Genomic DNA, 25278 nt, shown 5'->3' on the forward strand with positions numbered 1-25278 from the left:
TTGTTGTCACTTGTAGAATCATTTGCACCATGGATTCAATTTAACTTGTGGCCCTGTCACCTATCATGCTGCTGCTTTGGGATCCTTCACTGCTTAATAAGCAGTAGTGTCATGGTTAGGAAATGGCTCATGTATCCATTCCAGAGCTGCAACCAGTCAATGGAATTGATGACAATAAAACACTGACATTCAAATTGGGATTTGAGTAGAACCCTAGGGCAGCAACTTTGCTTGGTAAATGTCTAAGGCATCTATTTTTCCATCTGAAAGATGATGTCAACATGTCTCCCATAGCATGCTGGGAAGAAGTTAGCTATGAATTCAGAGAATAAGGGGCTAGCTGTTACCTAAGGAATTATATTCTTTAGCCTAATACAGTAAACCTCTCCCTTTAAAAAAGGACAAGAAGCAGCAAAAACCACTCAACCAATGATGAGAGAGAGGTGTTGTGAAATGATATGATAGCCAGCAGAAAATACCATTTTTTTTTCTTTTTTGTTGGTTTCTATGGGAGGCTGAGGTGGGCAGATCACGTGAGGTCAGGAGTTCGAGACCAGCCTAGCCAACATGGTAAAACCCCATCTCTACTAAAAATACAAAAACAAATTAGCCAGGCCTGGTGGCATGTGCCTGTAGTCCCAGCTACTCGAGAGGGGGAAGCAGGAGAATCACTTGAACCCAGGAAGCGGAGGCTGCAGTGAGCCGAGATCGCACCACTGCACTCAGCCTGGGTGACAGAGCAAGACTCCATCTCAAATAAATAAATAAATTACTAAAAAGTATAAATAATTATGGGTAGTGAAAAAATATAGCTACTTTGATAAATGTATCCAGGCAACTAGATGACCAAACCAATTAAACATCATATTTCATTGATTCTCTAATCATTTATTCACATTTTAACTTCTCTGAAATTGAGGTGAAGTTTACATACTATGACATGGCATGGATTCGTTGAAAGCAGAATTTTTTCCTTTTTTTTTTTTTTTTTTTTTTTTTTGGAGACACAGTTTCGCTCTTATTGCCCAGGCTGGAGTGCAATGCCATGATCTCAGCTGACTGCAACCTCTGCCTCCCAGGTTCAAGTAATTCTCCTGCCTCAGCCTCCCGAGTAGCTGGGATTGAAAGTGCCCACCACTACGACCAGCTAATTTTTGTATTTTTAGTAGAGACGAGGTTTCACAATGTTGGCCAAGCTGGTCTTGAACTCCTGACCTCAGGTGACCCACCCACTGCGGCCTCCCAAAGTGCTGGGATTACAGGCGTGAGCCACCATGCCCGGCCCTTTTCTCTTTTTTAATACATAAAAATGGTGTACTCTTCAATTCGTGCTGTGTTATATTTGATAAAGTACAGCAACCAACCACCACTGCTACTCACGTCTCAGAGGTTCTGATCTGGATGGGGTGACTACTGTAATTCAATTATTGTTATAGTGGGTATCTGCTGATTTCCTTAATAACGGGGTTTCACTAGTTCCTTCTTCCAATGTTAGGGTACAGTCCCCCCTAGGGCAGGACATTTGATCATGACTCTCATGGTTGGTATATCAGTAACTATAGAAATAAGATTCAGTTTAGCCATTTCCAAAGTACAATAAAAGCAATTGCAAAAGAATTTGTAACTTTGCCATAGCCCTATGTTGTTAGCCCAAGTCTTGGGTACTGTCAAGCTGAAACAGGAAATCTGTCTCCTAGTGAACTACAACAACCAGTAGATCCAAAGAAGGCTCTGGTTTTCCTTGAACTGTATATTTTAGAGGGTCACACTAATGCTATAACTTAAAATGGCATTATTATTTAAATATTAAGATAGTATCCAATTCCAAAAGCTAATATTTGATACCAATCACTGCTCATCATGAATAGGCTAAAGGCTGCCTTTTCATTCCATCCCATTGTTGAAGAATGACTTATGGAATTGGTTCTAATCATCTTTTCATGGAGTCCACAAAAACCAAATAGGTCAAACTCTTCATTTCACAAATGAGGAAATAGCCCCAGAACTGTTGATTTGCCCATTTTCTCATTACAGCATACTGATGAAGCCCAAAATAGGAGCCAGGTCCCAGGTCGTCTATTTCCATCTTCCTCATTCCCTTCCTCCCCTCCTCCTCATTGAACACAGTGCCCTCCTAGTTTAATTAGTGATAGTTATGCCAGGGGCTTTACAATGAAACAATTTACCTTCAGGCTTCTTATGCCAGTCCTTATTGGGCCAGTAGTAAAGACACATGACATGGTACTTATTCAAGCTCAGATATGATAGAAACAGAAAAAGTGGTGGCTGGTACCTATTCTTAGTCTTAGCCTTTGTTTTAATTTCTACTGCTTTAAAATTCTTTTTTTTTGAGAGGGAGTCTCACTCACTCTGTTGCCCAGGCTGGAGTGCAATGGTGCAATGTCAGCTCACTGCAGCCTTCGCCTCCTGGATTTAAGTGATTCTTCTGCCTCAGCCTCCTGAGTAGCTGGGACTACATGTGCCTGCCACCATGCCTGGCTAATTTTTGTATTCTTGGTAGAGTCGGGGTTTCACCATGTTGGCCAGGCTGGTCTTGAACTCCTGACCTCAAGTGATCCGCCTGCCTTCACCTCCCAAAGTTCTCGGGTTACAGGCAGGAGCCACCGTGCCTGACCTCTACTAATTAAAAATTCTTTAGAACAATGTCCTTTGGGATAGACAAAGCAGGTGATATTCTTTCCATCTTTAGACCAGTATTTTAAGTGTCCAAAAGACCAGTGATACTTCCAATTTCTGAATGGAATTGGAACTTGGGGCTTTTGATTCTTAAGCCAGTTTTCATCAGCATCATACCATGTAGCCAACACACTTGCAGCCTAAGACAGAATGTCTTGAAGAGAAGAAAACCTAATAGAACCTACAATATAATTAGGCCGATTTGGGAGGAGTATAGGAGGAGGCTGATTTCCTGTTATCTGGGAAGTGGCAATCTGAACTTTTAAACAGACAATTTTGAACTTTTTTGGTTTGAGGCGGAGATCAAGTTCAAGGCAGCTACCTTTTCGTTAGAAGAAACTGATGAGGTTTCATTATAAGTCTAGAGTAATGTTTGAAAGGGTAGAAGAGATGATAAAGAAGTAGTTCTATCTAAAGTTATTGAAAATTTTCAATGCTACAGAGATTCATTTTTATTACTTTGAAAGACAGATTATAAAGATCCAGGAGGGTATTAAGTAAAATGGGATAAATTAATAAAAATTATAATTCCCTATTAACCTAGGTTTTATATTAGTTTTTCGTTAAAACTGTTGCATTCCACTTTGCTGTTTTCTATTTTATTTTATTATTGTTTTAAAATTGAGACAGGGTCTTGTTCTGTTGCCAAGGCTGGAGTGCAGCTGCGAACATGGCTCATTGCAGCCTCAACTTCCTGTGCCCAAGTGATCCTCCCATCTCAGCCTCCCAAGTAGGTGGGAACCACAGGTGCATGCCACCATGCCTGGCTAATTTTTTAAAAAAAATTATGTGCAGACAAGGTCCCACCATGTTGCCTAGGCTGGTCTCAAACTCCTGGACTCAAGTGATCCTCCTACCTTGGCCTCCCAAAGTGCTGGGATTTATAGGTGTGAGACACCATGCCCGGCCATCTATTTTAAAATATTTAAACTCAAGGCAAACTCTAGACAAAACAGAACTAAATCTGGAAGGAGCTATTATACCAGAAACAGAAGAGAATGTTACCAAAAATATCAAATTGATATTCTCAGAATTTAAGAAAACAATAGGTTTGTAAAATGAGAAGAAGCTATTACAGAGGGGACCAATTAGGGGATAAGAGAAAGTCCTTGGACATTAGAAATGTTACTGCAAAACTAAAAACTGGACACAGGTCAGACAGTGCAGAGTTCACTGGGTTGCACATGGAACATAGTACTCATTCTCCTCCCTGCCCACTTCCACTGAAAAGGAGTGCATCCCTCCCCAGATAATGGACCCAAATACCCACTTCCGGCCCTTTCCGCCATTAGCCATCCGCCTTCAGCCAGCCACTACTACCACAGCTCCCGCCTGCCTGCTCACCACACCCCAAGGTGCCTGCCATGGCCACCACCCCAGTGTTGCAGGTGCGTCAGAACTACCACCCCAACTGCGAGGGCGCTGTCAACAACCACGTCAACCTGGAGTTGCATGCTTCCTACGTGTACCTGTCCATGGCCTTCTACTTCGACCGGGACAATGCGGCCCTGGAGCACTTTAGCCGCTACTTCCTGCGCCAGTTGCACAAGAAGAGGGAGCACGTCCAGGAGCTGATGAGGCTGCAGAACCAGCACAGTGGCTGCATCTGCTTTCACGACATCAGGAAGCCAGAGCGTCAAGACTGGGAGAGCAGGCTCGAGGCCATGGAGTGCACCTTCCACCTGGAGAAGAGTGTCAACCAGAGCCTCCTGGAGCTGCACCAGCTGGCCACGGAGAAAGGTGACCCCCAGCTATGCGACTTCCTGGAGAGCCACTTCCTGAACCAGCAGGTCAAGGCCATCAAAAAGCTGGGTGACTACCTGAGCAACCTGTGCAAGACGTGAGCCCCAGAAGCAGGCCTGGCAGAGTACCTGTTTGACAAGCTCACCCTGGGCGGCAGCGAGGAAGACACCTGAGCCAAGATGGGCCCCACAGCCACGGTGTGCCTTCCCTGGGTCAGGCCACCAGGCGGGGGCGTGCATGTTGCCCTTTCAGAACGTTCTCTTCAGTTTTTTTCCTTTCAGTGTTACCATTATTGGCAATAAAGTTATCTGTTCTCAAAGCAATAAAGGTGTCCAGTTGATGCGTGCCTATAACACTCTCACCTTTTAGGAATCAGGGTACATCCCCATGCAGGCTTAAAGTAGGTATCCAGCAGTCTCTCCACCCAGTCCTGTCCCATCTGCATGCAGCTCAGGATCTGTGGGGGTGGAGGGGAAAGGTATTCTATGGGCCCCTGGAAAACACATTAGTCTTCCCCTTATAAACTCTGAGGGCATGTGGGATAGGGTGGGGTGAGGTGGGGTAGGGTGGGGTGAGATGGGTGGGGTGGATGGCGTCAGGTGGGGTGTGCAGTCTTGGGCCATGGTATATGTGGGTGCATGTACATGGTACAATGTAAAACAATGGTATGGAATTCATCCTAGTGGCTGCCTCTGGGGAAGAAGTGAAGGGAGTGGGATTGGGCAGGGATTAAAGTAAAGGGGGTCTTCAACTTTTCATGAACACTTTTTTTAAAAATAAGCAAATGATAACTTTTCTTGTTTCTAGACAGCAAGATGGGGGCTCTGGATGACAGCAAGGCAGAGTACCTCTTTGGCAAGCTCACCCAGAGTGACAGTGATAATGGGACTGAGCCTTAGATTGGCTTCCCCACAAATATGGGGGTGATTTCCTGCATATTGCCCATACAAATCCTCTACTCCTGTTTTTATTCTTTCAATTGTGCCATTTCTTCCAATAAACTAATATGGAAAAAATATACCTCAGTAGAAGGACTGAAAAATATAAGGTCAAAGTTGGAGGTCAAATTTGTGATATGAATAGAAAGTAGATTAAATACCCCCAACTGTTAAGCCAGTGACTGGCTGCTTTGAAGAATGTAGAGGGGTTGGGGAGAGTTGAAGGTGCAGAACAGGTAGAGCCATTGTAGCTGATCCAGATGAGAGCCTAGTGTGGCTTGAACTGTGATAGTGGCTGAGGAAATGAAGATAGATTCACTAGTTCCAGATGGATTTTGGACAAGGTGACAAGTTTTGCTCATGGACAGAAGGTGAGGACTGGGAGATGGGGACAATAAGTTCTGGTGTTTGATCTTGAGCACCTGGGTTGATGGTGCTATTCTTAACCTCAGGACATTTGCACTGGGGACACCTAGGGTAGAGGGCTGGGGAATACATGTCATGTGAAATCTTAGATCCTTATTAGGTATCCAAATGGAAACGTGAATCAAGTAGATGGAAAAATGAATGTCAGCTTTGGAAATATATGTAAGGGAGACATTATAGATGGTATTGAAGTCATGTGATTGGATGAGCTCACCAGAAAAAGTGTAAGAGAGAGTGTGACAAATCTATCCCCAAGCTCAGGGCAGCTAACATTTAGGGTATAGTTGAGATGTTTGAACACCCAGAGAGTTTCTGTTCCCACCTGACCATTACCTTATTCCAGACCATGGCCCCCAGTGTCCACTCCTAGTGTATTTTCAAATCAGCTTGTCCTGATGTCAGTGTGACCTCTGGTTTCTCCTTTCTAGATGTGGAGAAGAGTTCTTTTGTCTTGTCTTATGGCTATGGATAGAATGAAATTATTTCCTAGTAAGAAAAAGATTCCTTAGAGAAATGGTAGTGATGTAAGCCTACGTTTTTCTCCTCTCTCCTTTCACAACTTTGCCATATCTTTTGGCCTATTCTCTACCTAAACAGATGAAATTAGTATGTAAACCTTAGATTATGCATGTTTCTGAAAAACTACTCAAAACATTTTGTTCCTTCAGTGCTACATGTAGATTATTATATAAAAGATAAAAATTACAGGTTTTGTATACAGTATTCAAAGTTACATGTGTAGCTCGAGTCTTTTTAAAGCTAACTGGTTTGAACAGTAGTAAAATATGAACAAGTGTAGCTATGCAATCATTACCTTATTTCATAACTGTAACACTTTCTTAAAAATGAGGATTATGGTCATATAAGTTTCCAGAAGGTATTCTTGACCCTTTACTCTTGTAACTTGGTCCTCTCACTATTTCTTTATCTGCCTGATTTGAGGATCTCTCCCCTCTCTGACTTTGTCTCAGATCATATATATTTTTTCTCTCCTAGATATGAGGAAGAACAAAGCGAGCATCTCTTTGTGAGTGTTTACATTTTTAAAACCATCAGGTCACTGCGGATTCTTCTTACTTTCATACTTTGCAGAGAGTTTGCTACAGTGGTTTCTTAACTTCAGATTGCCTGGGTTCAAATCCCAGCTTAGCCATTCGTGTTGACTTGCACAAGTCATTAAATTTTTTTGTGCCTCACTTTCTTCATATATAAAATAGAGATCACAAAAGCATCAACCTCATTGGGTTGCTGAGATTAAATAAGTTAATATATGTAAATCACTTACAGCAGTGCCTGGCATGGTGTAAGTACATTATGTGGTAGCTATGAGTTATCACCATAATCACCCTCATCACCCTCCACTCAATTCTAAGATCCTTTGTATTATTTACGCTTTGGGGGAAAGACTTCACTTGTATACATTAGCACTGTATTTCTACCCATCATGTCACCCTGCATACAGAGATGGGAAAACCCTTAGAAGCTGGTTTGGTTGTCAGGTGCCACCAGAACTCAGGAGGGAACATGGCTGTTTTTGCTGTCCCACACACAGGCTCAAGACTAGAGACAGGTTTTGTTGTGATAGCTTTCTGTGTAATCCACCCCAATTCTATCTCAACCAGCTTTCCCTTGAATTCACCCCTAGAACACTGTGCTTGTTCTTCCCAAACCCAGGTTGCCTGAGCCTCCTATTTCCACCCTTAACTTCCTCCCACTCCCCAGAGATGGACAAGAGCAACAGGATGAAATCCTAACCCAGATCCCCACCTTCATCTGGATGTTTGGAGCTGAAAAGGAGAGGAATGGCTAGGCGGCGCTTGACAGGAGAATGAGAAAAAGGGAACACATTAGAGCCACTGATAACATAACTAAAATCGATACATCATCATGAGCTTTGGCAAAGAGGCTCTCAAGCTTTGCTGCACATTCAAATCACCTGCAGAGGTTTTAAAAAATTTCAATGCCTAGATCAAATACATAAGCTTCTGAGGCAGGACCTAGGCATCCCAGACATTAAAAACCAGTGTTAGCATCTTACTGCTCAAAGTTGGTCTGGACCAAAGTATCAGTCTAAACTGAGAGCTCATTAGCAATGCAAAATCTCAAGCTCCACCCCAGAGCTACAGTATTAGAATCTGCATTTTAACAGGCTCCCAGGTGATGAGTGTGCACACTGAAGTTTGTGAAGCACTGCTTTAGCATCCTGGTTCTCTACCTAGCTGTACCTTGGGATAACCTGGGATACTGAAAAATAATACTGATGCTTGAACTTAAACAACTTACTCAATCATGCCCCCATGCACATACTGCACCAAACACCAAAAACTTACTGTAACTTCAACAACGATTATTGAATTGACAAATATCCAGAAAGACTTGGAAACTTTTTCTCATTTCTGTTTATGTTCCACACATATATAACATGTGCACACTTTTAATCATTGTTTTATAAATCATTTGGCAACCTATTTGTTTTTTCACAAGCATGGGTTGGAAACAATATGGCCTAAAAGCATATGGCCTAGAAGCCAAATATAGCCCACCATCTGTTCTTGTAAATAAAGTTTAATTAGAACAGATGCATGGCTGTTGATTTACGTATTGCCTGTTGCTGGGTTCATGCTGCAAAGGTAGAGTTAGTATGTAAGACTAAGACTGTATGTCCTACAAAGTCTAAAATATTTACTATCTAGTTCTTAACAAAAAAATGTTTACCAATCCCATTGTATAGTAACTTATCACAGGCCCTGAATTTACCTAAAGCCACCAAATATTTTTAAATGTGCAATTGTCTTTGTACCTCCAATATGGTCATTGCAGTTTGGTGCGTAATTTCCCTATCAAACACAATGTGTAGCAGAAATGAAAGCAATATACTGTATTAATTTAACCTAAGATGATAATGATTTAATATAGCACCTCCATGTAAGAGGAGTATAGAAGATACTTTTGGTTACTTAGCCAACAGCCATTTTACTCTTTCATCCTTATTAAGGCAATACTGAATTTTTTGGGGGGTTGGTGAGTAACAATGTGTCCTATTCCTAGTAATAAATTGAAATTGGTCTACACAGGTTCCTAAACTTTGTCTGCATCTTTAACTGGCTGCTATCTCAACCTGTAATTCATAGCCAGGATTCTAGAATGGGTTACCTGTACCTGTTGACTTCCCAGAAATAATGCATTTCTTTAAGTGTTAGAAGAAGTAATACATCCATAATGTTCAGAAGTAAAATATATAAAATGATATGTGATGAACTTCCTCATGTCCCTGACTGCAGGCTCTCAAGTGTCTTTCATACCAGCCCCACCGAAAGATTACCTTCCTTAGGAGTTTTCCATATATCCTTTCTGTCTTCCCGTTTTGTGTGTTACTATAACAGAATCCCTGAGACTAATTTATAGAGAGGAGATTTATTTAGCTGACAGTTCTGCAGGCTGGGAAGTTCAAGGGGCATGGGGCTAGTATCTGCTCAGATTCTGGTGGGGGCTTTTGTGCTCTGTCGTGACACAGCAGAGAAGGTCAAAGCGGAAGCAGGCACATGTGAAGAGGGACCAGACCTGAGGAGGAACCTCCCTTTATAACAATCCACTCTCTCGGAAACTAATCCATACCTGTGAGAACTAATCCAGTCTCTCCAAAGCAAGAATTCACTGACTACAGCGAGAAGGACACCAAGACATTCATGTGCCACTCCAGACTCAAACACCTCCCACTACAGCCCATCTCCCAACACTGCCACGCTGGTAATTTAACTTCCAACATGAGTTTTATTTTTTTTTCAGTGAACATAAAATAATTTTATTAAATATAACAAAACATAACAAAAGTATCACATACAATGTTATAGTACCATTTAAATATAACACAGAAAAATACTACAAAGTAAGAAATACAAAAACAAAAACTAGGTAAGATTTTATTTACAATAATGGTGTGCTTGCCTTGTTCATAAATTCATTCCAGTCTGGAACACAGGAAGATAATGCTACCCGCACAGCTGGTGCACCATTCAGCCCATTTCTTTCCTTTGTTTTTAACAGGGTTAAGATAGAAAACCCTAGTTCACACAAACTAGATGTGAATGGTAGTAATAGCAGGACACTCTTTCTACTTAACAATGGAAAGTCTTCCTTTACCTTAATCAAAATGCTGATAAACTTAAGGTCTCATAATCATTCTTCAATGTATATGAAGAACTAAGCTGCAATAATTCATTCTCTTCTTCAGGCACCAAGTTTAGCTCAATTATTGATTCAGAGTTTCAAAAAGCAAATGGATCTTTTACCCAACTGTTTTCCCTTAATGTTTCAAATTTTTCTTCTGGAAAGAAATGGTTAAAAGTTTGAGATAGAGAAGTGAGATGCAACAATATCTCTAATTTTATTTCTTTCGAAATGTTTTCATTAATATTCTCTTCAATATGTTGCAAAAATCTTGGAAATATGTAGTAGCTAGGATGATTACTTTTAAATCTTGCTTGCCATAACAATAATGTCTTTTGAAATCCCTGGATACATTCAACACCAACATGAGTTTTAGCAAGAAGAAACCACATCCATACCATAGCACTTACAAACTTTTGTTTTATGGAGAAGTATGCATGCCATGGATATATACCAAATAGTAACATAATTCACAGTATCCTGCAGCTTACGTTTCTCTCCTTAATGATATAAAAGAATGAGGTTTTAGCAGTCAATTTACATACTGGTCACTAGTGACATTCTGGGACTTGGGATTTCTCCTTTTGCTCATTACATCAGGACAGGTACCAATCCTCCCACTTCTTTGGTTCTGTTACCAGTGTAGGGTCTTGATGAGTCATCCAGGTTCTTGATGTGTTGAGCAAAGAATTGGACAAAACACACAAACAAAGCAACAAAAGAACGAAGCAACGAAAGCATAGATTTATTGAAGCAAAAGTACGTTCCACACAGCAGGAGCTGAAGAAACAGGCGGCTAAAGAGCCCCGGTTGCAAAATCTTCTGGGGTTTAAGTACCCTTTAGAGGTTTCCTATTGGTTACACCCTGTGTAAATGAACACCTGACCTGTGAGCAGTCAGAGGCTGAAGTGAAGTTATACCCTATGCAAATGAAGACTTGTCCTGCAACCAATTGAAGGCTGAAGTGGAGTTACACCCTATGCAAATGAAGACTTGGCCTGTGACCAATCACAGGCTGAAGTGAAAGCTCCCTATCTCCAGACCCTATTCTCCTGCTTCAGTTCTATTCAAGTGTCCTGAATCCAAACCATAACCATTTGCAAATAATTCCATCTAAATTACTAGAATTTCCTTTATGTAACCTGTGTGCCACCTTACAAAATATAGTGCCCATAATTAATTGAAACAGCATGCCACCAACCTTTGGTCTTCATCCCCCAGCCATATCATCTTCAACTGGTAGTAAATTAAATTGATGCTTATCATGCCCAGCATAATATTGTTTCCCAGTAACTTGTCCATCTTCTACTGACAGTTTTCAAGATAATACCTTACTTTTTGACAAAAGAATACAAAACATATCATTTAAGATACTTTTTAAAGAGCTAGAGTCTCCCTATGTTTCCCAGGTTTGTCTCTAACTCCTGGGCTCAAGGGACCCTCACACCTCAGCCTCTGAAGTAGCTGAGGGTACAGGTTTGTGCTACCACACCTCCACATTATGCATCAGTTTAAAAATGATCTGTTTCTACTTTTTCATAGCTTAGATATACATGTTACTACCTTAGAGACAAAGAAATTGACCCAAAGATGTTAAGTGACTTGTAAGTCCAGCCATTTTCCCTAGAGTATCACTTTTGATAAGGAGTCTTAAAAAGTTGGACTACACTTGCTTGGATTTTCCAACTTGGGGGTATTTCTGCCTTCTACTCTCAACAAGGCAGCTTTTGGAGTTAGGATTGGTTTTTAGTCCCCCGTCTCCTAAGGTCCTTCCTCCCCTTTAATGTCATTCTCTTTCAAGGATAGGGAGAAGCTGTAGGAGAGCTGTATATAAATGCTGCTAGGCCCTCCTCATCAATACATACTCAATGGGAAAATCATCCACTTCCCAACTTTTTTATGTAGGTTCTGAGCTGATTGATCAGATTGCAAAACATGCCCCACTCTACTGTCTTTGCAATTATGAAAGCCTTGAGGTCAGGCCTTGAGTCACTCAAATTGTGTTCGTAAATGGCAGTGAGAACATTCAAAACAGAAAAAGCACACATTTTATAAAAGGGAAACAAATATTCTTTGTAAGAATCTTGCACCCAGTGCATTTTGTTCTAGCACTCAGCTCACAGGATGAAACGTCTACCTCTTGGGGCTCTTCCCTCTGAAATGGTTGTCGGACCTCTCTGGCAGCTCCAGATTGTGTTTATCACTTCTCTAATTTTATCTTGAGCTAAAACCATAGAGTTCCTTTAATGACTCTTTTCTTCATTCACTCTTTTACATCATGCTTAAGATTGCTATAAAAGTATGATTCAATTATGATAGTAATTCTTGTTTAGGCACATACATTTGTGCCACATTATTGCCAGCCACTAATGTTAAATCCTTCTAAAGCACTGCTCTACCAAGTTTTGAAATCATTTGCTTATTCTAAGTATCTTTTTGCTGATTTCAAAAGAAAAAGAACTGTATAAATAGCTTACAGAAACATAATTTGAAATTACTTGTTTGAATGATAATTATTAGAGCTGATTTCACATGAATTTTCTTCTGACCCTCTGGCCTCAAGGACATATCAGTCTCTTTTCCAAATAAATCTGTCATTGTGTTTTTATTCAGATCATTGTTACCTTAATTGAAAGTATTTAATCTGTAAAATGAGGCAGCTTGCTTTTGACTACACATTGAAAATGATGGAAGATTGAATTTTAGGAAAATAGCCAAACTGGTTCTGAATTACTTATACATCAAGGCAGATTGCTTGTTGGTTTGCTCTGGTGCCAGATGTCTTGGGTTGAAATCCCAGCTCCGATGTTCAGATGTTAAATGACCTTGACTTTATCATTATGTAACCTCTCTGAGCCTCCCTTTCCTCATCTGCAAAGTGAGGATGATAACAGAGCCTACAGTATTTTATGTGTTAAAGATTAATTAAGTTACTACCTGTAAAATTAAAATCTGGTTTACTAATTCAGTTTTTGCCTAAGCTTTGTTTTTATCCATTCAAAATAAATGCCCAATTATTTCTCTGTAATTTTTTCCAAAGGGGAAAGAATTAGACTAAAAATTTTTTATTTCCCAGAATGCCAAAAAACAGAGAAATTGAATTATGCAAGCAAGTGTGCAAAAAACATTCTTGTAGATTAATCTTTGGGTATTCCAAAGTAATGTGGACAATATAAAAGAGCTACATTTTATTGTGTTTTTCTAAGGTTAGCATCATATAATTATTTAAATCCCATATGTTTATTGGTATTTTTGGATAAATTGAAACAGAGTAAAAGGAAGTGGTGACCTGAGAGACTGGGAAGAGAGAGATTAAAGTCTCACCTGCAGATAAAGGAAAATTTACTATAGATCAGATACTTGATAAGTTTACTTTATTCTACTTGGTGCAGTTTGATTCCAAATTTGTAAAAGAGTCTGTTATTTTTTAGGAGTGCAACTGTGATTGGCAAGTGTACAGGAGAAAGAGATGTAAAGCAATTTTTTAAATGATGTAAACCAAAATGTTAGTACTGCTTACATCTTTATGATGGAACTACAAGTGATTCGTTTTCATTTTTGCTGTTTTTGTTTTGTTTTGTTTTGTTTTGTTTTGTTTTGTTGAGACAGAGTTTTGCTCTTGTTGCCCAGGCTGGAATGCAATGACGCAATCTCGGCTCACCCGCAACCTCCGCCTCCCAGTTTCAAGCAGTTCTCCTGCCTCAGCCTCCTGAGTAGCTGGGACTACAGGCATGCGCCACTACGCCCGGCTGATTTTGTATTTTTAGTACAGACAGGGTTTCTCCATGTTGGTCAGGCCGGTCTCGAACTCTCCACCTCAGGTGATCGCCTGCCTCAGCCTCCCAAAGTGCTGGGATTACAGGCATGAGCCACCGCACCCAGCCCCATTTTTGCTGTTTTTACAGGAGTGAAATTTTATATAATTCACTTTTTTCAATCCTAAAAGTGATAGTTATATAAAAAGTTAATGATGTGTAATTTTAGGAGCAAATTTATTGTGTAAAAAGTCTTCATACATCTATATTTAATAGTTTTTACCTGTGAATATATATCCATATTAGTGAAGCAAATGAGTACTTTGACAATTTCAGCTTTTAGATATTATCCTGAGATGAATGCTGTATCTAGACTCTACTTTTTCTTCTTTGGGCTTTTTTAAATATCGAATCTTGCATATTTTCATCTTGATTTTTAGGTGAAATTCATTGTGAACCTGTACAGCCTTTAGTAAATCATACAATGTTTCTTATAACATGTCCAGTTCCTCTTAGAATTATAGAATGTTGGAGTAATAATGTACCTTAGAGACCTCATTCAGGAGTCATTTTTATGACCACAGGGTTCTTTAAAAAGCTATATAACTAAGTGAAGTAAAATATATTACTATAAAACAAGCAGCTTTAGTGGCCATAGTATTAGTTTGGACCAAATTTGGTGTTTTATCTAAATTCCATGCCCTCATGGGGCATCTGAGTTCAGAATTCCAGGTGTAATCCAACTCCCTCTATTTGTCCATTTGTTTAGTGAGCTAACTCCTCTCCCCAGCTCTTCTTTTTCCAATTTGCATTCCAAGGGCTCCCTCCCTTGATGCCAGATAATTAAATAATATGAAATGGCAGACATTTCGAATCTTATCAGTGACCCATAATACCTGCAAATAAACATGATTGTAAGAAAAGCACTTTGATAAATGCAGTGAATAGCATTGCAAGTGAGGGTGATCTTTGTATCAAAGTAAGGGATAGGTAATCAGTCATTTTGAAGCAGAGATTTGATTATAATATATAAAATTAATTATAATCACTAATATGTATTGAGTATTTATATGCCAGGGACTTAATTAGACATGTTATAAATGTTATCTCACTTAATGCACAGGCAGCCTATAAGGTAGGTTTGTATTATACCATTTTACAAGTGAGGAAACTGAGGCCTAAAGGAGTAACTTGACCAGGTTTCATAACTAGTAATTGGGTCAAGTTTCCTTTTTATCTTTTAAATACTTCTCCTACATACGTTAAAGTCTTGAACTACTGGACTACTTTTCATTTGGGATTAAGGTCCAGGTTCAGAAGTAACCTAATGCAGCTTCTTCACCAGCCTGAGGTCTCTCCTAGGAACAATATATAATTTTGACCTTCAGTCAACATCTGTGTACTAAACTTTGGGGTTGGAGAGGGAGCTGAGGAGGAATGTCTGGTGGCAAGGAACCCCAAACAGAACCATTAGAAAACAAGGTGTTCCTGGAGTGTTTGAGTACTGAAAGACTACAACTGCCTAAACTTGTACATACTATTAATGATGATAGGGATCATGTGATGAGAATCTTGTAGTTGGATATGGAGAGTGATGATATTTAACATATTTTAACAGTAAATTATTTGGTATAGTTAGTAAAGGGGAAAACCCTCATTACTTATTTTTCCCTCTAAAGTATCATAGCTGAAAATATAAATAACTCCAAGTCTTTAAAAACACTCTTGGATTCTGACTGACCATTTTAGGGAGGATCCAGAAGGAGCACAATTATGTATTTGTAATTTCTTGTCACATGGAAAATATAGACTTGTAGGTCCTTTGATTCAGCAAATTTGGTTTTGGGTTTTTGTTCATTATGTTCATTGAACCCAGACATTTATTCATCTGGTATTTTCCATCTTTTATTCATACTGATTTTCTATTTATTTTGTATTGTATTTTCAGAAGGAGTTTTGGAGCACCTACACAAAAGCGCAACAAGGGGAGAGTAACCGAGGAAGTGACTGGTTTCAGTTTTACCTTACCTTTCCGTTAATCTTTGGCCTCTTCATTATCCTCCTTGTCATTTTCCTAATCTGGAGATGCTTCCTAAGAAACAAAACTCGTAGACAGACAGTGACTGAAGGCCACATTCCTTTCCCTCAGCACCTTAATATTATCACCCCACCCCCCCCACCAGATGAAGTGTTTGACAGCAGTGGATTGTCTCCAGGCTTTCTGGGATATGTAGTTGGGCGCTCAGATTCCGTCTCTACTCGCCTGTCCAATTGTGATCCCCCACCAACCTATGAGGAAGCCACTGGCCAAGTGAACCTGCAGAGGAGTGAAACAGAACCTCATTTAGACCCACCCCCGGAGTATGAGGACATAGTCAACTCCAACTCAGCCAGTGCCATTCCTATGGTGCCTGTGGTCACCACCATCAAATGAAGCTGCAAACTTCTTTTTATTCTAATCATTTTTAAAATACTAATGAAAGAACTTTCTAGCACTTTACCACTACATAAATGTTCATTGACTTATTTTATTGGACTCTTACAGCATACCACTTCACACTTGTTTTATTTTCTTTAGTTTTGTTTCTTGTTATAGAATCATTATCCATGCTCATTTTTGCTAGGGGAAATATATGAAGAGGGAAAACATACTAATGGGGGTCTTTCTGTGATGTGATGAGACATACATGTAAGTGTATATATGTGTGTATAGGCATATATACATGTGTATGCATCAACACAGTATATGTAAAACTGTCTTAAAAATCCATTAACTTCTACCTAAATCACCTGGAAGGAGAGCATTACTCACCAAAATTGCAAAACAAGGGTATCAAGAATTTGTGTAATAGCCAGTGACATGCTGTAGATTTTTGCAAACTGGATGTACTTAGCATGTTTTCTAATTCTGACTGGCTTTTGTTAACTTGATAATTCTTCATCTACCTTAAAAAGAAAAAAATTACACATAGTCATTCTTGATGTTATAAATAGAAAGAGAAAAAGTGTGTGTGAGCAATAATGCATAAGCTACTGATAACTTGCTTACAGCAGATAGCAATAAGGTATTTGGTGGCATTCGGCTTGTTTTGTAATAGGGATTTTTTTTTTGGTTGACCACTCCCCCACACTTCCAAAATTAAACAGTGTTTTCTTAGCATCTTGAATATCTCCTGCGGTGTATATTAACATCTTGATGAGACAGATTTCCAGGCAACAAAATAATTTCTAAAATGGATATATGTGTGGATTAATGACAGGCAGTAAATACCCATTACTCCTTTACTCATAGCTGGTGAAATTATTCCCACTGTTTTATTGCCTTTTACTGTACGTTCTACACTCTCTCCTACTCCCACAGAATTTTCAAGCCCTTAAGAGTTTAGTTAAAATAAAATTTTTGAAATTATTGTCTTAATATTTTTATATAGGCTGATGTCTTTGCCTCAAGATTGTTAGGAGGTAATTTTCCATTGAATTATTAACTGTGATTTTTATATTGCCCTCCAAGTGGTAGAAGAAGATTGCAAAGTCCATGTTATGCTAGGTACACAATAAATCTAGTAATAGCCCCACACAGATCTCATCATTGTTGCTACTTCCTTTTGTATTTTCATCAGGTATTTTTTTAACTGTAGGGTTTTTACTTTTTTCTTGGAGCAGAGAGAACAGGCTGTAAATGGGTTGCCAACATAAGCTGGCTGAGAAATAAAAGAAAACAAGACAGTTGTTCATAAAGTTTCATTTTGTATGCACTGATGGCAAATTCATTAGGTCAGTTAAGGGAAATATTTGTACCACTTCCAAAGTTTTCAGCGTTGGATAAAATGATTGATGAGGCAGGCAGAAGGAATGTAGGTTTCAGGTGTGTCATTTCCTGCTGCTTCCAGCTCCATCCCTACAGACTCCTCCCCGAGTCCTGCCCTGGAACCAAAGGAAGGAGGAACACTGAGGGGAATCCTGAAGTAGGAGTCAGATGACCTGAACTCAGATCTCCCTCTATCACATGCTTGCCACCACTGTACCTTGAGCAAGAATCATATCTGACCCTCAACCTCCTCAACTCTAAAATGGGGATAACATCATTTGTCCTGCACTTCTCTAAGGGCTTTACAAGGATCAAATAAGATGGTGTGTATGTAAGAAATTTGTAAAATGTGAAGAGCTATCTACACTAAGTTCGTAATGTTATTATTATTGTGCTTCAAGGAGAATTTTCCCCTCTGTTTTCCTAAATTGTATGAGAGCTTTCACACAGTGAGAAATAGAGCAGGCTGCCCCATAAATGGGTAACATATTCCTAATCTGAGTGTGTGGGCTGTTAGAGAACCCCTGCCATGCTCTGGTCTGTTCTGAAACTGTGCCAACTGAAAGATGATAGCCCACACAGCACAAACAGGTTTAAGCAAATGATAGAAAGGGAAGTAAGGCGTGTGTGCTAGTTAATAGGTTTAGTAGCTTTTATGGACTAAAAATGATTGATTATATCTTGACCCTGGTCTCAGAAATGACATTTTTAGTTTTGCCATGAGTACACATCAGATATCTTTGGCTTCTATTTAAAGCTAAAGGAAGAAGTGTTTGATCCAGTGAACTGTGTATGTATGTGTGGGGTTTTTTTCTTTATTTTTAAATGAAAATTAAGACACCTTTTGTGTGGACATGTTTTTGTCTTTAATGTCAGGCTTTAGATTAGACCAGCAGTTTTCAAAGTATGGCCAATGGACCCCTGGGTTCCTTGAGAGCCTTTCAGGGGGGACTATGAGATCAAAATATTTTTATTATAATGTGAAGACATTGTCTTTTCACTCTATCTCAAAAAAAGTGTTGCAAATGTAAAACATTGCCATCTTCTCACAAATCTCTTTTTTTGTTTTTGAAAATATGGCTATTTTTCATAAAATGTTATTTGTGTTAGCATGTAATGGGTTTATATGTTTAAATAAGTTAATACTTTAAAAATTTTCAGGTTTTTTTAGTATGGTGAATATTGATAGATATAAACCTCATGAACAAAAGTACTTTGGCATCCAGATCCTCAATAAATGTTAAGAGTGTAAGGGGGTCCAGAGACCAAAAGTTTTAGAGCTACAGGATTAGACATAGGAGCAGGATATTCTGTTAGTGTGATTTCTTGCAACTTTATTTTACATTTTAAACTGCTGATATTGGATATAATGCTGCTTTTTAGAGACACCTAAATTGCAGTATCAGAATGAATGTTGATGTTTGAAGCCAAAAAGCCAAATGCTTAAACTGATCAATGACTGTAGCTTTTTAGACTGTTGATCAAAGAACATTCTACTTCACAGTAATAGCTCTATCAGCCACAGATCTCATGGTGGCTGTTGCATGATAATGATAGGATAAACAAAATACCACTGTCTTCAAGAAACATTATCTTAGGTTTGTTTGTTTGGTTTGAGTTTGATTTGGCTTTTATATTTTTTAAAATCCCTTTTGCTACCCCATCTGGTTTTATAAACTGAGTTTCTTAGCATTCGTTAAAATTAAGGGGTTTGTTTGGAATAATATATATTTTTTATGCTTTTATCTTTCTTACCTGATTGATATTACATTCACCTTTGATTGTTTTTTAAGTTTATTTTTACAGAATATATTTAGTACCTTTCTTAAGGAGTAACTGAATTGAATCAACCAGTTTGCATTTAAATAAAAGAACAGGCTCAGTGGTCTTCCTGTAGAATGGTTTACATGCCTGCATGTGCAGTAGTTGTGTCTGGAATCCTAGAATTGGCACTTTCTGCCTCCTTGCTCTAAATGTCACAAAAAATTATACTTCCTTAAAGTAAATGTATTGATTTCTTCTTTTCCTATTGACCAGTACAGATAGATATGTTGTGTTTGTTTCATTTTTAATGATGACTTCAAGATTGATGATGTGATCCAATAACTGTGGAGGTAGCTTTAACTTGGTTCTGTGTAAATAGTATGTATTTTATTATAATATTTCTCATTTTAAGATGCTTGGTTTACATTAAATTATGGTATTTAACTATTTTTATGTTTATACTAGGTAGGGTCTTTCTTATGTTTCTGTGTTTTTGGTATGCTAAATAAAGCTATTTTTAAACCCAAGAGATTTTTTTTCTGCCATGTGTTAATCATATTATGGTTAGGTGGTAAATACGCTGCATATGTTCTTATTAATTATGTTCTTTTTAATAAGGTAAAATGGTTATGTTTCTTTTTTCTTATGGATTTAGGGAATATAGGTCAGTAAAAACAACAGAAATCATCTGATCAAAACCTCAGAGTGTTCTCAGCATAAGAAAGAACTTTCTGTACTACTTTTGGATGACTTTGGCATGATACAAAATGGAAACAATTGCTCTAAAGGAATAGACTGAGCTCCCTGCATAGTGTAGTTTGTCAAGTCCTGGGAATAGTGTTGTCCATAGACGCCAAGGAGCCTGTTGTTTCCTGCTTAGCAGAACAGCTTGCATTTGAAAAGAAAGCACAAGATGAAAACATTGTGACCAAAGGGCATCTTCCTATGTGTAGAGCTCAAAGACTAAAAGTTGGTTTGTCACATCACTAACCAAGAACATGAGTTGATATGGTAACAAGAATTAAAATTATTTACTCCATATTCAAGGATGAATTTTAAATATAAATTATAAGTCTAATTTTATAAGCAAAAGTCCTCAAAGAGTTGTTCAAATAGTCTTTAAAAGGTACTTTTAAAAATCTATAGCAATTTCTAAAAGTTATATAACTTACACATTGATGACTACAATCATAAAACCCAAAACCTAGATCAAGAAATTTCTAGCATTCCAGAAGGCTTCCTCATTCCCCTTCCTTAAAGATACCATGATTCTAACATCTGTCATAATAGATCACTTTTTAAAAGTTCATATTTGGCTGTGGCCATATGGACTTGCCTTTTTATTTATTTATTTATTTTTTTTTTATGAGACGGAGTCTCGCTCTGTCACCCAGGCTGGAGTGCAGTGGCACGATCTTGGCTCACTGCAAGCTCCGCCTCCGGGTTCATGCCATTCTCCTGCCTCAGCCTCCCAAGTAGCTTGGACTACAGGTGCCCGCCACCACACCCGGCTAATTTTTTGTATTTTTAGTAAAGACAGGGTTTCACCGTGTTAGCTAGGATGGTCTCAATCTCCTGACCTTGTGATCCGCCCACCTCAGCCTCCCAAAGTGCTGGGATTACAGGCGTGAGCCACTGTGCCCGACCAAGTTTATAGGTTTTAGAAGCCTATGCTGTAGCAGGCGAGTGATAACAGGCTTTAATCCCCTTAAAGCCTGTTGTGGGATGGGATACTGGCATTGAGTGGGGTAAGGGTGATTAGGTTTTAATGGGAGAGTAATGGGTGTGTGATCGGTTGCCAGGGAGGGAGTAGAGGTGTCCCATACTTGTGGGTTAAGGTGGGGGGATACAAGAGGAAGACGTGAAGGAGGCTTTGGGTTTAGAAGAAGGGTGGCAATGAGATGTGGCTGTAGTCCAGGAATAGTCAGGGAAGCAGATAATTTGGTTAAAATGTCTCGGCCTAATAAGGGAACTGGGCAGGTGGGGATAACTAAAAAAGAGTGCATAAAAGAATGTTGTCCAAGTTGGCACCAGAGTAGGGGATTTTTAAGGGGTTTTGAAGCTTGGCCATCAATACCCACAACAGTTATGGGGGCAAGGGAAACAGGCCCTTGAAAAGAAGGTAATATGGAGTGGGTAGCCCCTGTATTGATTAAACAGGGGATGGACTTACCCTCCACTGTGAGAGTTACTCGACGGTGTCCGTGATGGTCCAGGGGGCTTCCAAGGCGATCGGGCAGCGTCAGTATTCAGCTGCTAAGCCAAGGAGATCTGGGAAGGAGTCAGTCAGATAGCCTTGGGCCAGAGTCCCAGGGGCTCCGGGAGTGGCTGCTGGGTGAGTTGGACAGTCCGATTTCCAGTGGGGTCCCGCACAGATGGGACATGGCTTAGGGGGAATCCTGGGCTGCGGGCATTCCTTGGCCCAGTGGCCAGATTTCTGGCACTTGAAGCAAGATCCTGATGGAGGAGGTCCTGTAGGAATGCTTGACCGCTGCGTCTTAGGCATGTGAGGCTTAGGCATTTTGAAGTTCTTGTGTGCTGGAGGTGCGGCTGGGTTTTGTCTCACAGCAGAGGCAAGTAATTGTAACTCAGAAATGCGTTGCTGTCTGGCTGTCTCCTCTCTATTATTGTACACCTTGAAGGTGAGGTTGATTAATTCCTGTTGTGGGGTTTGAGGGCTGGATTCTAATTTTTGAAGCTTTTTTCTAATGTCAGGAGCTGACTGGGTGATAAAATGCATATTTAGAATGACACGGCCTTCTGACCCTTCAGGGTCTAGGGCTGTAAAGCATCTTAGGGTTGCTGCCAAATGAGCCATGAACTGGGCTGGGTTTTTATATTTGATGAAAAAGAGCCTAAATGCTCATTGATTTGGGAGAGGTCGGATAAAGAAAAAGGAATATTATCCTTGACTATGCCTTTAGCTCCAGCCACCTCTTTAAGAGGAAATTGTTGGGCTGATTGGGGAGGGCTAGTGGCAGAACGAAACTGTAAGCCAGACTGGGTGTGAGGAGGGGAGGTGATAGAAGGATTATAGGGTGGGGGAGCAGAGGCTGAGGAAGAATTGGAGCCTGATTCAGCCTGGCAGGGAGCGACCTGAGGAGGAGCAGTCTGGGGAGGAGGGGAGAGGTCAGATGGGTCCATAGAAAAGGAAGATTGAAAAGACTCGTGATGCTTGGGGTTGGGACCTAGGGGACAGGCGGGAGGGAAAGAAGGAAGATTTGGGATGAGTTGCATTGGGAACAGAGACTAGGGAGGGGCCGATGTGTAAAAGAATGCCTGGATATCAAGCACTTTAGACCATTTGCCCATTTTATGACAAGAATTATCTAGATCTTGTAGGATGGAGAAATTGAAAGTGCTGTTTTCTGGCCATTTAGAACCATTATCAAGTTTGTATTGGGGCCAAGAGGTGCTGCAGAAGAAAATAAGGCATTTAGGTTTTAGGTCAGGTGTGAGTTGAAGAGGTTTTAAGTTTTTGAGAACACAGACTAAGGGAGAAGAGGGAGGAATGGAGGGTGGAAGGTTGCACATAGTGAAGGAGGCAAGCCCAGAGAAAAGAGAGGGTACAGACACGCAGAGAAGGGGTAGAGGGTGCTTGCCCCCCAGGAAAGTGGTGCTTGCCACTAAATGTGAAGGATCAAGGCAGGTGTGCCCGTGGTGATTAGGCACCTCTGAATCATGGGTGAATAATCAAGCAGGCATCCCCACAGTGGTTAAACACCAAGGGAAGACTGTCTTCCTGAGTCCATGACCAGTGCCGGAGTTTTGGGTTCACAGATAAAACGCGTCTCTTCTGTCTCTACCAGAAAAGGAAAGGAATTGAAATTAACAGAAGGGAGAGATTGAAGGGTGGTGCCAAGATTGAAAGGAGAAAGAGGTTGAGGGATAGTGAGAGAGGGTGGAGAAGAGAGTAAAAAGAGGCCGCTTACCCGATTTAATATTGGTGAGATGTTCCTTGGGCTGGTTGGTCTGAGGACCTGAGGTTGTAGGTGGATGTTTCTGACAGAACAAAGAGCAGGAGGACAGAGGATTGATCTCCCAAGGGAGGTCCCCCGATCCGAGTCAGGGCACCAAATGTCACACGTGTCCATGTGAAGAGACCACCAAACAGGCTTTGTGTGAGCAATAAAGCTTTTTAATCACCTGGGTGCAGGCGGGCTGAGTCTGAAAGAGAGTCAGCAAAGGGAAATAGGGGTGGGGCTGTTTTATAGGATTTGGGTGGGTAGTGGAAAATTACAGTCAAAGGGGGGTTTTCTCTGTTGGGCAGGGGAGGGGGTCACAAGGTGCTCAGTAGGGGAGCTTCTGAGCCGGGAGAAGGAATTTCACAAGGTTAATCGCTCAGTTAAGGCAAGAACCAGCCATTTTCACTTCTTTTGTGATTCTTCACTTGCTTCAGGCCATCTGGATGTATACGTGCAGGTCACAGGGGATATGTTGTCTTAGCTTGGGCTCAGAGGCCTGACAGCAACTTTCAAAACCCTTTGTAATCTGGTCCCGTGAGTTTATCTAACCTTATTTCTTTCTACAGTCCAGATGATAGATATTTATAAAATTCATATTTTGTGTGAAACACTGAGATTAGAAAGTAATAGTGTCTATAGCCTTTGTCCCTGGGAATTTTTCAATCAGACTGAAAATGGTATCCTTCTAATCTTCTAACTAGTTGTCTAACCTTAAGCTCCCAGAGATTCTTCTTGCCTAAAGTCCCATGGTACTTAACATCTTTATTAGTCTATGCTATGATTTTTTTAAGTTTTTAGCAATGAGACCTAACTGTGAAACAATTTTCATGGAACTCTAATGTATTACACAGATGGGAATGTTGTTGACTACAGAAGTGTGAAGCTTGAATCCCACCATCTGTGACCTTTCTCATCAGCCCTGCTTATTTCAGGTCAGTCCAAGTCACCTCTCCAAACCATAAAATTGGGTGAACATAATTGAAAAGCCACTGTAATATAACATCTCCTATTGGTATCCAATTTCATAGCTCCTTATCTTAACACTTCAAAAAAGTCTTCAGAATCTCCTCCACTAATATACTGCTTGGGGTTCAAAATGTTCTTTTTAATCCAGTTGTTCCTAACTCACAAACATAGCATACTGGCTACCAACATACACTGTAATAATTATGTTAATATAAGAAAGAACCATGAATGTTAATGGTTCTGATTCTTTGTTTATATCATTTCTATCATCACCGAGTTTACCCCTTGTCAGCTTGTCACCCATAAACATCTCCTTAAACCATATTTAATCTCTAAATAAAGACAATAACAAGGTCATAATTCCATCTAACATCCAACTATACTGGGTACAACCCAAAATACACTAACCCCTTCCCCAAAAGAGGAGGCAAAGTCCTTGATTGATGTTTATTCTTCTCCCTGATATCCTATAACTTAAATACTAAGATATAAAATTAGCAATACTTAAATGCTATGATACAAAGTAATACATCTTACATGATAAGGAAATGAGGAAAGAAAACAAAGGTATTTGCTTAACACAAACACACACACACACAAATGTATTTGTTACAAACTAAGGAGGAAATACTCATGACAATTGGAATCCTCATTCCTATAACTGGTCACATGGTTATGCATGATATTTATAACTACCTTCTTCCACTACCCATTCTGTTTTCCCTATGCCTTCAACAAGCACCTCTGCTGGTTGCCATACGTTACCTGATAAGGTAAACCAAATCTTCATTCCTGAAGTGTCTGGGCCCTTAGGAGTCCTGCTTGAATTGGGCTGTTGTAGTTTTTCATCTCCTGCATTCCAGACATACTCTTCCTTACTTCCATTGTGGGCTAGTACTCTGGTTTGCCCTTGGTAGTCAGGATCAATCACCTCAGCCAGCACAGAAACTCCCTTCTTTGCCTGTAGATTAGAGAAATGAGGAGCACAAAGTGACCAGGAGGCACTCTTAACTTCCATGCAATGGTATCATTGTTGTGTCTCTAGATGG

The 25278-nt window shown here is 39.9% G+C and overlaps 1 protein-coding gene and 1 pseudogene across 3 annotated transcripts in view; both read left to right on the forward strand.

The window, feature by feature from the left end:
* The window catches only part of PRRG1 (proline rich and Gla domain 1), a 108119-nt gene extending 88294 nt beyond the window's left edge, over nt 1-19825 (forward strand). For all 3 annotated transcript variants that reach the window (XM_016943694.3, XM_016943695.3, XM_016943696.4), the window contains exon 4: nt 15675-19825. In XM_016943694.3, the coding sequence (XP_016799183.1) occupies nt 15675-16160 (486 nt within the window). In that variant the 3' untranslated portion in view covers nt 16161-19825. The remainder of the gene's footprint in view (nt 1-15674) is intronic.
* LOC129138870 (putative ferritin heavy polypeptide-like 19) lies at nt 3963-4865 on the forward strand (annotated as a pseudogene).
* Nucleotides 19826-25278: the final 5453 nt, after the last annotated feature.

This window comes from Pan troglodytes, chromosome X (assembly GCF_028858775.2).
Source record: "Pan troglodytes isolate AG18354 chromosome X, NHGRI_mPanTro3-v2.0_pri, whole genome shotgun sequence".
Taxonomy (NCBI): Eukaryota; Metazoa; Chordata; class Mammalia; order Primates; family Hominidae; genus Pan; species Pan troglodytes.